The 12,554-nt window shown below is 33.2% G+C and overlaps 1 protein-coding gene across 2 annotated transcripts in view; it reads right to left on the reverse strand.

Moving 5' to 3' along the window:
• Nucleotides 1-324: 324 nt before the first annotated feature.
• Nucleotides 325-12,554, reverse strand: part of LOC127711141 (lysine-specific demethylase 2A-like) — a 69,416-nt gene continuing 57,186 nt past the window's right edge. For both annotated transcript variants that reach the window (XM_052217091.1, XM_052217089.1), the window contains exons 15-17: nucleotides 11,413-11,649; nucleotides 7,598-7,858; nucleotides 325-4,435 (exon numbers count right to left, since the gene is read on the reverse strand). In XM_052217091.1, coding sequence (XP_052073051.1) covers nucleotides 3,224-4,435; nucleotides 7,598-7,858; nucleotides 11,413-11,649 — 1,710 coding nt within the window. In that variant the 3' untranslated portion in view covers nucleotides 325-3,223. The remainder of the gene's footprint in view (nucleotides 4,436-7,597; nucleotides 7,859-11,412; nucleotides 11,650-12,554) is intronic.

Consider the following 12,554-nt stretch of genomic DNA (forward strand, 5'->3'; position numbering starts at 1 on the left):
ACTCCTCGAAATATATAAGGTTTGTAACTCCAAATCTATCTTGGAATCAGGACTCCTGGAACTCTACATGGCTTTTAAGAGGCTGTGCAGATTTTTGTCTTGCAATCTTCGCTGATTTGTCAATTTATTCAAAGACCTTTTGCCATCTGCTCTTCGCCGATTTGTCAATTTATTCAAAAGACCTTTTGCCAACTGGTTATTCACATCACACTCCTACTTAACTTTTAACTGAAAGACTTTGGACAATTACTCCAATTTTGGTGTGACAGAGTTTTATAGGCTTTTGGAACTAGGGAAAATTGTAAAAATACAAACAAAAAAAACTGCAAATAAACTATCTTTTTATTATTGAACTTCATACAATAAACAAAAAACTAGTGACAAGAACCATGCTTCTAAATGTTCAAAATCATAGACTTTTCCCAGGATCCAACAACTCATTTTCATGGAAATCTTAGGCATTTCAAGGCCTGGAATAACTTTAAAAAATTCCTGGCTTTTTCAGTTTTCAAGAAAGCATAGAGACACTTCAGGTTAGATTTTTGATACAGCGGCAATGAATTGAAATAAAATGCTCCGCTGGGCGCAGCTTGATACGACCGCAGAGGTCGAACCCTCAACAGTTGGGGCAAGTATGGACACAACATTCAAGCTTTATACAGCACTGAATTTGGATTGTGATTAAATATTTGACACAGCATAGGTTTCTGACACAGGATGAATGTGGTCTAAGAACTTAAAATTTTTTAATTTACCTATTCAAACCATATCATTATTATTTGCTTTTATATATAAATCAGAAATAACCAATTTAAAATGGAAAATTTTAAAGAAAAAAAAAGGAAAAAAAAATCCCCTCCCCCCAAATTTTTTGAACCCCTTATGATTCATCACCCCTAAAACTCAATCCCAGCCTTCCCTTTGTGGTATGGTACCTTGCAGTACAATTTCAGAGAGATCCATACACTTGAACACAAGTTAATTGTCTGGAAACTAGAAAAATGCTTGTTTTTAGGCCCCTTTTTGGCCCCAAATTCCTAAACGTTTAGGGCAATTACCCCCAAACTCAAACCCAGCTTTCCCTTTGTGATATGGAGCCTTGTAGTACAATTTCATAAAGATCCATACACTTACACACAAGTTATTGTCCTGAAATTAGAAAAATGCTTGTTTTTTTCCCCTTTTTGGCCCCTAATTCCTAAAATTTTGAGGCAATTACCCCAAAAATCAATCCCAGCCTTCCCTTTGTGGTATGGTACCTTGCAGTACAATTTCAGAGAGATCCATACACTTGAACACAAGTTATTGTCTGGAAACTAGAAAAATGCTTATTTTTGGCCCCTTTTTCCTAAATGTGTTTGGCAATTACCCCCAAACTCAATTTCAGCTTTCCCTTTGTGATATGGAACCTTGTAGTACAATTTCTGAAAGATCCATACACTTACACACAAGTTATTGTCATGAAACTAGAAAAATGCTTGTTTTTTGCCCCTTTTTTGGCCCCTAATTCCTAAAGTTTTGAGGCAATTACCCCCAAAATCAATCCCAGCATTCCCTTTGTGATATGGAACCTTGTGGTACAATGTCAGAGAGATCCATACACTAACACACAAGTTATGTCTGGAAGTTACAAAAATGCTTATTTTTGGCCCCTTTTGGGCCCTAATTCCTTAACTATTGGTACCATAACCCCCAAAATCAATCCCAACCTTCCTTTTGTGGTATTGAACCTTATGGTAAAATTTCATAGAGATCCATTCACTTAAACTAAAGTTAGAGTGCGAAAACCAATGTGTCTTCGGACGACGACGACGACGCCAACGTCATACCAATATACGACCACAAAAATTTTTAAAAGGAGGTAGAAAAAGTATGTTTACAAAATACATGTGTACAACAAAAATTCCCTAAAAGTAAAATCATCATAAACTATAAAGTATCAACAACTGCTATCGTTAATTATTGATGTATATAAAATATAGTTAAGAATATCAAAACATAACATGTCGTATTAATCTGGAATGAAACATAAGAAGGAAGACCTGCCTCCATCAGAAAGATATTACCGTAAGTAATTTGGTATTGAAGATTGTAAACCTAAACATATCCTAGTGACCTATATTTCATATTGTATAGAAAGGTTTCAATTGACACAATTTCAGAGAGAGTTACTTCCCTTTTGTTACCAGTTTGGAGGTCTAAGTGCACAAATTCCTTCATAAAGTAGTAAAATTCAACTTGTTATACTGACAACTAGACTTTAGAAAAAGTATTTTTCTGAACAAATTTTATTTCTTTTAGCCTTGCTTAATTCATCACAATCTCTTATACTTTGTTGTATGGCATGTTTCAATTTGGTTTTTCGAACAAGAAAATCAACCGTTGATCCCTCCAAAATGGCGGCCAAGAAAAATAACTAATTTAGAACTCAAATTATGTCATTTGAAACTTATCTATTGATAAAGAGGACAAGATTGCATAACCATAGATATGAATATGGAAATGAAATATAGGTTACACTTCTTAGTTTTGCTTGCATATTGATAAACTCCCTCTTTGGCTCAAGTTGGAAAACTATGCACGAAATTGTGGACACCAATACTAAATAAATTTGCAAAAGACTATAAAAAGTAATCATAAAAATATATAACATGATCTCAATAAAGATACAAAACAGAAGCATGATAACATACATACATAAGGTAAATGTTACCTTATAAATCTTACAGAGTACCTGTGTTTTATGCTGGAACTTAAAAATGGTAAATTATTCTGTAGAGTCAAAGAGAGTGGGCGATATGGTCAGGAAAAGTCAACACTTCTAAAGGGCATAACACACTCTGTTCAAAGTGAAAACCTTTAGTTTAGCTTTACTTTTTTTTTGATGCCACATAAACTTCAACCTTTATTCTTTGAACCTATTATTCTTGGCAACGGGTAATCACTAACTGATAAAATTATGCTTGACCTTCTATTTCACAAGGTCACTTCATCTGAACTTTTATAATACACTTCAACTCTCTTGGTTTGACAGTTGTGGTAAATTAACAAAAGGACAAAATTAAGCTTGTATTTTAAGTTCTTTCATATATATATATAGTGTTATGCACTTATATGCTCTAACTACTCTAATTACTCCTGAAAGTAATTTGCCAAACAGCAATAAGTACTAATCTTTCCTATTTTGCTAAGCACTATCAAAATTAAAATATCATGTGATAAATCATGAGATCTGGAATGATGACTGTGTGATAAACGAGACAACAGGACATTTCTTCCTAATCTTTGCCGAGATATGTGGAGAGGAAGCCATCTTAACTGTTTGTAATTGTGTGCAATGTTGGAATGAATCTCCTGCACGATCCGTGATCTTTGTGCATCCACTTATATCCAAGGCAATCAAAGACTGAGTCACAGGGTTGCCTGGCAACAGTAACTGTCGGATACCGTCGTCTGTCATCCTCGGGCAATAGCTGATGTCTAATTTCTCTAGTGATGTTAAATGATTAGGAATTTCTGATAGCGATGTATTAGAAATTTCTGTCCCTGCTACAGAAAGATGTTTTAATTTATGCAGACGACTAATATCTACCATCCCAGGATGTCTGTCTGCTGGTGGACGAATAATGTCCCGAAACTGTTCGTCAGACATCGTTATCCAACTGATATCAAGAGAATACAATAGAGGACAAATAGCAAATCCTAATGCACTAACAACGGCCCACGAACATGACGACAAAGAAAGAGTTTTCAGCTGAGGAATTCTAGCTAACAACCAAGCTAATTGTTTGTGTGTAAGTTTTGATGATTTTAGAATCAATGTAGATGGCTGTCGTTTCACAATGCCAATCAAATGAACTTGATAAATGTATTTTCCGCTGAGATTAATAGTTTTCCATAATGTATGATGCATGCACCATCTATTCCAAGTCTTACAACATCCCAAACTTTTAACTAAGGATGTGGGATTTAGATGAGCAAATATTTTCATCCATATTTCTCTACAAAGTGGATGATTTTTCCCATTATTCATTACAAAGTAGTCGGCTGGTGGAGGTGGGGGTGGGGGACGTATCACATATCGCTTTATATCTTTCAGAGGTTCTATTTTAAGTGGTGGTATTACTTCAGGAGTTATGTCCCCTCTTCCCGGTGCAAACAATTTACTTGGTTTATGCAAATCGTTAGTATCATTTGGTGTACTTTCAATTAGTTTTTTTCTTTTCCTTCCTTGACCTTGACCTCTAAAACCTGATTTTGAAGGTGTATGATTGGCTCCATGTTCAATGTATGAAGTAGAAGGAACATCAACGTCCATTACATTTTCAACCATATCTAATGCCTCTGTTGACAATTTCTTTCTGACTTTTGACCCAGCAGACCTCCTGAACTTTTTGAATCCATAAAGCCGTCTTCCCCTTGGTGATGTAAGAGCCTATAAGTACAAAGATGTGGAGTTAAGACACTGATGTTCCAAGTTCAAAGTTCAAACTAGTTCCTGGTCTGAATTTGTGTTGGATCTTCTCTGTTCAAGTTTCCAAAGGAAATAAACAGCTAGAAGGAAAATGGGAAATAGAAGTCTTTTCATTCAACAACTTTTTTTTCCTTTTTTTTTTTCTTGCCATTTTAGTCTCAAGGTCAAAGGCCATGAGGAAGAACAACACAAATTCAGTTTGAACTATATAAAATTTATTTCATTCAAAAACATATCAAACAATCAAAGTAAAAGAAACATCAAAATGAAATCTTATTCTTCTGATTATCGATCTTAAAATATAGTGCAATGACAATTCTATTAAATTTCTATTTTTGACTCACAAAAATGAGAATTGTGATTGTTTCATAACTTTTGCTTTGAGTGAATAACAAAAGGAATAATAGACTACTTTGAACAGATTTGTCTTTTTATTCTTCAGTACTTCCTATACATTATAAGACAAACAAATTTCAGAGAATTATTTCATTTGATGACGTAATGATTTAAAACCAAATTTGTTTATTTCTTCTTTTTTTGCCATTCAAAGAAATCAAATTAATGAAATAATTGAATACTGTAAATTCAGAAATTTTGCGATGTTTCTGTTATTGTGAAACTTTGGATCGGAAAGGTTTCACGAAAATAAAAAAAACTTGCATTTTAAAATTCTGAAAGCATTATTTGTATGTAGCAATTCCTGAAACAATTACAGACAATCTCATATTTTTATCAATTGTTCCACAATCTCAATAAAAAATGTACACAGAAATTTCTGAATTTACAGTATTTGAAAATGAGTTGATTTACTTTCCACATTATTTAATACATAAAAAAATGATAAAATTTTAATAACTTATATACACAACTTGAATCTGATAGTATGGCATTATACTACAAAATTACCAATTAAGTTATATGCGATGTGATTTATGTAAACCGTCCCGCAGACATTTCCCTCAATAATATTACATAAACAATCATACTAAATGAAGAGGTAGCATTGTGTCAATTAAAGATGAATACTGTTGATTCATTTATTTTCGTGGGTACCAATAGTCGTAGTTTGAGAAAAAAGTATTTTCGTGGATATTTGATTTCATGGTTTTTCCAAAGTCTGTCATGAAGCCTATAGAAATTTGTACTTCGTCGAATATCTGAATTCGTGCTTCACCTTTATTCATGAAAGTTGGTTTCCCACGAATAATAATGAATCAACAGTCCATTAAAACAAACATATTATTTATCTATATAAACATAAAACAGGATACCCAATTAAAAGAAGCCATTTTTTATACCTTTCATTGCCCCAACAGCCCATAAAAAAATGAATGAAACACCTCTAGATAATGCAATGATAGAGAACAGAATGTTCCTTGTCTGCTATCCCTTTCATTCATAAAATGTTCAACATACAAAAATATATGAAGAATCTAACAGAATAGTTCGTATGTTGAAAATATGAGGATCTTTTACAGGAAATTTTGAAAATCAGTGTTTGGTAAATATTACCATCTCTAGTAAAGTGTTATAATAAATTCTAATTGAAGCAATATTTGAAAATTGACTAAACTGTGTTAAACTTTGTTGAAATTTAACATTGGTAACAAAAAAGATCTACTGAAAATCCCTAAAATATTTCATTGATGCATTCAAAATTTTAATGCTAGGAAATAAATTCGTTGTTGTGATTTTAGATTCATTGTTTAAACATTAGAACAGAAAATATGAATTAGTTGAGTATTGATAATTGGGGATAACACTTATTGTTCTGAATATTAATTTTTGACTAATAAACATGAAACATTATGAAGGAAAACAAAATCAGTCAATTTATATTAATGATTTGTACTCTTACAATATTCAATTATGCAACTAATAAAAAAATTGTTATGGTTGATTAAACATTCATACTTCCTTTCGAAATGAAGAATTAAAATAAACTTACCTTTAAAAAATTTCTAATTATATTATATTAACAATAATCACAATTTCTCTTTCTTTTTTTTTTTCGATATGTATAAACAAAATTGGCACATTCAGATATTCATAAACAAAATGTTCTTCAATACATGTATATATATAACTAGAATGATTTTACAACCCTCGTAAAATGAATTTGGAAAATTGGATCTCAAGAGCATAAATTGGGGTAGTTTTCAAATTAATCAACTTTTGTTTCACCTCAAAACTCAATCGTCATTATTCATTTGTTTTTAGGACTGTTTAGTATCCATTTTTTGTTTGTTATCATTATCATTATTTTCTCACGTTACAGTAGGTGCATTTTGAAGTTACAGAAACCTAACCTATATAACAGTATCAAGATATTTTAGAATGTTTTGATGGTCATATGATTTTAAGTTATGATGTATTATGCTCATTGTTTGCCCATTATCCATTTTCTTCGAGTAAAAATTAAAAAAAAACTTACTTTACTAAACAGGTATAATTGGTCTTCTGATCAATTTATAAATTTCATGAATTTCACCTTTTAACTTTGTCACTTAATTTATAAAAAATTTAGTAAACCTTGTCACCGCAATACCTTTTGTATGAAAAATAACCCTCCCCAAAAATAAAACCCAAACAAAACAAAACGAATAGAAAATAAATTTAACATATTCAGAAATGAGATCATTGGATTAATTGATTATAATTTAAATTACTATTCATAATTAAAATAAGTATTAAAATAAAAATAAAACAAAAAAGTATCTGGTTACACAAAAATAATGGTGATGAAATGAAAAAAAATGATTTCAACCGCCAACATATCTTTTTCGTATCTTGCCCTATATCTAATACAAAAAGTGGGAGATTTAGAAAAACGGAAATGAACGCCTTATTTTAATCTTGCTTGTTAATTTTAAACATTTAGGAAGTTTAATATACTTTTTGGTTCCAACTGTTATTTTTCAAAATCCTGGATGTGCCAAAGATTAATCCGTGATTTTTTTTTATCCATACTGGCCTTTATAAAAGTATATACACTGAAATAAAAAAAAATTACAACAGATTTGAGCAGCGATACACGGCAAGTTTTCATTTTCCCCTGAAAAAAACTATGAACATGAATAACGAGCGTCAACAGTAGTCCAAAAATCTACGAGGTGTAACTACCTCACGTCTAGGTCGCTTAGCCATGTGATCTGATGTCATATTTTCATCGCTCAGATTCGGTGACCTTTTTATGGTTCGTCCAGATCTAGTTTTGACAGACTCTGGTGTTTTTGCAACTCCATTGGTTTTTGGGTTATCTCCCTTGGGTGTCCCTTGTACTTCCTCTGACGTTGGTAGAGGGTGATCAATAACATCACCATGGTCGTCAGGTTTGATGGTTTTCTTTAATGGAGAAGCTTTGACATTTGTTACGGACTTCTTCTACAAAAGATAAAATATACAGGATTAACATACATTGCATGAAATCGGTCTCATCTCCAACTTTTTTTTTTAGCAACTTCTTGTTTAGGGCTATTCCATTTCAGTAAATGTGTAAAGGTAGGTAAGGAAGTTGTATTACTCATAATTGGTCATGTGTAATTTATACATGGGTGTATGTCCATTTGAAGTACTTTCGAACCTCGTTGTGTGGAACTCGGTTATTTCAAAAACTCGGCTGAGTGGAAGTAATTTCTCGTTCCCAGTAAAATTCCCGTTTAAACAATGCAAATTTACCTCCGATGAATCGAACTCAGTTGATTCGAATACTCGGTTAAGCGGAGTAAATTTGATGGTCCTGTCAAATAAATTCAAGTCGGATGTATTATGTTACCTAATCATTTCAAAAAAAAAGATTAAAGCTGTGTAAACAAACTTGTTTGTATAACAGTTAAAACGACATGTTTATGGTGACCGGTAATTAACACCTTTGTTGATCGTCCAAGCAGAACTTCAGTGTGTTGAACATATTTCACCTGACATAAAAATGAAACGAATTTAAATGACCAAAGCAGAGATTAAATGAATCTTTAGAATTAAAATTCATTAATTACAATAAATAAAAGGATGAAGACAATTATGATAAATTTATAATAAATGAATGCAAAGCAGACGCCCCGATTCGAGATTTTCAGAACTTTCGTTCCTAGAGTGATTTCATAATTTATAGTGACTGACCTTTGTAAATATTTGTGTTTGTGTATTGATTTTATTTGTGAATGTTTTGTATCTGTACTTGTTGTTTAATTATTACGAGGGACCAAAAAATATGGAGTTTGAATACACAATAATAAAGTGCCATATTGAAAAACACTGTTAAAAAAAAAGCTAGTTTACACAAATCTAATACCGTATTTCGTGCATTCAAAATTTATGACGACAAACTCGACCTCGGATGAGTCGAATCTCAGATAAGTCGAATACTTTTGACCGGTACCTTCGACTTAAACATAACCAGGTTCGACTGTATGTAAAATTACTCATAGAAAGTATGTTGGTTGTAGGGATTTTTAAAGTCACCTCCTACCCCCTCACTTTCATTTAAATGGAATGCCCCTTAAAGATATGTTAATGTTCTGTATATATTTTTTAAAACTAAATAAATCTCATTATCAGAAATAGAGGTGTAAAAATATTTTGCTATTTTGTACACAACAATATGCTGAATCAGCTTTTTCAGTTTTTGACCTGCCAGCTCAGGATGAAGACATGTCACCATACCCAGATAAGTCATTTCTAGTTTTGAGTTGATGTGTCATAGGTTTTACTCTTTACTCCTTTATGCTTGTTGGAGCTGCAGCAAATACTTAATTTCAAATCTTTGGTTGGACAATGCTACCACAGGACCATCATGGAAGTTTCAAGCTGTTACCTTGTGAGCTGGCACGTTAAAAAACATAAGAGTAGCAGAATTTTCAGCAGGAAAACTGACAATCCTAGTCATTAAGTGTGGGTTTATCTTCAGCAGGAAAACTGACAATCCTAGTCATTTAGTATGGGTTTATCTTCAGCAGGAAAACTGACAATCCTAGTCATTTAGGGTGGGTTTATCTTCAGCAGGAAAACTGACAATCCTAGTCATTTAGGGTGGGTTTATCTTCAGCAGGAAGACTGACAATCCTAGTCATTTAGTATGGGTTTATCTTCAGCAGGAAGACTGACAATCCTAGTCATTTAGTGTGGGTTTATCTTCAGCAGGAAAACTGACAATCCTAGTCATTTAGGGTGGGTTTATCTTCAGCAGGAAAACTGACAATCCTAGTCATTTAGGGTGGGTTTATCTTCAGTAGGAAAACTGACAATCCTAGTCATTTAGGGTGGGTTTATCTTCAGTAGGAAAACTGACAATCCTAGTCATTTAGGGTGGGTTTATCTTCAGCAGGAAAACTGACAATCCTAGTCATTTAGTATGGGTTTATCTTCAGCAGGAAAACTGACAATCCTAGTCATTTAGGGTGGGTTTATCTTCAGCAGGAAGACTGACAATCCTAGTCATTTAGTGTTGGTTTATCTTCAGCAGGAAGACTGACAATCCTAGTCATTTAGGGTGGGTTTATCTTCAGCAGGAAAACTGACAATCCTAGTCATTTAGGGTGGGTTTATCTTCAGCAGGAAAACTGACAATCCTAGTCATTTAGGGTGGGTTTATCTTCAGCAGGAAAACTGACAATCCTAGTCATTTAGTATGGGTTTATCTTCAGCAGGAAAACTGACAATCCTAGTCATTTAGGGTGGGTTTATCTTCAGCAGGAAAACTGACAATCCTAGTCATTTAGGGTGGGTTTATCTTCAGCAGGAAAACTAACAATCCTAGTCATTTAGTGTGGGTTTATCTTCAGCAGGAAAACTGACAATCCTAGTCATTTAGTGTGGGTTTATCTTCAGCAGGAAAACTGACAATCCTAGTCATTTAGGGTGGGTTTATCTTCAGCAGGAAAACTGACAATCCTAGTCATTTAGGGTGGGTTTATTTTCAGCAGGAAGACTGACAATCCTAGTCATTTAGGGTCGGTTTATTTTCAGCAGGAAGACTGACAATCCTAGTCATTTAGGGTGGGTTTATTTTCAGCAGGAAGACTGACAATCCTAGTCATTTAGTGTCGGTTTATTTTCAGCAGGAAAACTGACAATCCTAGTCATTTAGGGTGGGTTTATTTTCAGCAGGAAGACTGACAATCCTAGTCATTTAGTGTTGGTTTAATTTCAGCAGGAAGACTGACAATCCTAGTCATTTAGGGTGGGTTTATCTTCAGCAGGAAGACTGACAATCCTAGTCATTTAGTATGGGTTTATCTTCAGCAGGAAAACTGACAATCCTAGTCATTTAGGGTGGGTTTATCTTCAGCAGGAAAACTAACAATCCTAGTCATTTAGTGTGGGTTTATCTTCAGCAGGAAGACTGACAATCCTAGTCATTTAGGGTGGGTTTATTTTCAGCAGGAAGACTGACAATCCTAGTCATTTAGGGTGGGTTTATTTTCAGCAGGAAGACTGACAATCCTAGTCATTTAGGGTGGGTTTATTTTCAGCAGGAAGACTGACAATCCTAGTCATTTAGTGTCGGTTTATTTTCAGCAGGAAAACTGACAATCCTAGTCATTTAGTGTCGGTTTAATTTCAGCAGGAAAACTGACAATCTTAGTCATTTAGTGTTGGTTTAATTTCAGCAGGAAAACTGACAATCCTAGTCATTTAGTGTTGGTTTATCTTCAGCAGGAAGACTGACAATCTTAGTCATTTAAGATTTGCACCTGCAAAGTGCAGGGTTAGAACTCACAACCTCAGAGTTGATATACTTGTGATACAGTAGATATACTACTTATACCCCTTGGCCACCAAGGCCCCTTAAGAATGATACATAAATGAATCATACCTATGTTTTTTGAGATATGGATCTAAATATACTAAAAGTCTTACTTTTACCAAAATTATCTATTAGTGTGGGTTTATTTTCATCCATAGTTTAAAAAAATATATCTCTTTCCACTAAATTTTACCATTTTAAGAGGAGATCTCTGTTTAGAAATCGCTGGTGATGACTTTTTCTCTTTGACTCCTTCAGTAATTTTTCTTTTCGCTGTCAACTTCTTTTTCAGGACATCTTTCTTCCCTTTGTTTGGTTCCTGGTTGTCTGTTGTTACTTTTTGTGGTGATACAGCTCTATCATCATAACATTCCATTTCTAAAGCCACTTCATCTAAATCTGTTTCACTAGCATAGGAGATTGGCGAGTGCTGGAAACAAAATTAAAATCTATTGAAAAAAAAAAATACATACCCTCCTAGACCTAGACAAGTGAAATTTAAACCCTACCCCCTATGTATGTCCATTTATAAGTTTTAGCATTTACTGTAAGAATAATAGTTGATGTATTTCTTTTATAGTGATGTCAACGACTACTTGAGTACTCGAGTATCGCCTGGTACTACCAAGTATCAAATGCAAAAATGATACTCAATTAATCGGTTTCCTGTTAGGACATTGTTTCGTTCTTTCCATATTTTTTTTGAAAACGCCATTCCGAGAATTCAATAGAAATCATTTAATAATATTAGCTTAAAAAACGTTTCGTATGTCTGCACGAATTTAAAATTTAAAATGCATCCGCAATCTTCCAATTTAAATACTTTACGAACAGGTTGCACCAAATTAGAGCAAAATATTGTTCCGAAGAACATAATAAAGTTAAAACGGACAATCGGGCATTACATCAACAACTTCTAATCATATAATACCTTTGTAAATGTGTTATGTTTACAATTATAAAATGTTACTGTTGTTTGATCTGGTTAGACTTTGTTTATTATATTTAAAATTGTTTACTTTATTGGTACATGTAGTGATTGAGCTATTAATTATGGTATCATGTCTGGAACTATAATTATCTACCCCAAAATACTGATGTTCAGGGATTAACGTCAATTAAGCAATGACCAACAGCGCGCGTAAAAGGCGGACTATTGTTTTCCCCATTTTGTAGATATTTTTCCGATCGAGAACTCGAGTATCACTCGATAAAATCAAATGGTACTCTATTAGTAATTTTTCACTGAGTTGACATTCCTAATTTTTTAAGATTATGAAACATGTAGTTTATCTTTAATTTTGTGCATCAGTATTTTCTGTATATATTTTTTTC

This window comes from Mytilus californianus, unplaced genomic scaffold, assembly GCF_021869535.1.
Source record: "Mytilus californianus isolate M0D057914Y unplaced genomic scaffold, xbMytCali1.0.p SCAF_8, whole genome shotgun sequence".
Taxonomy (NCBI): Eukaryota; Metazoa; Mollusca; class Bivalvia; order Mytilida; family Mytilidae; genus Mytilus; species Mytilus californianus.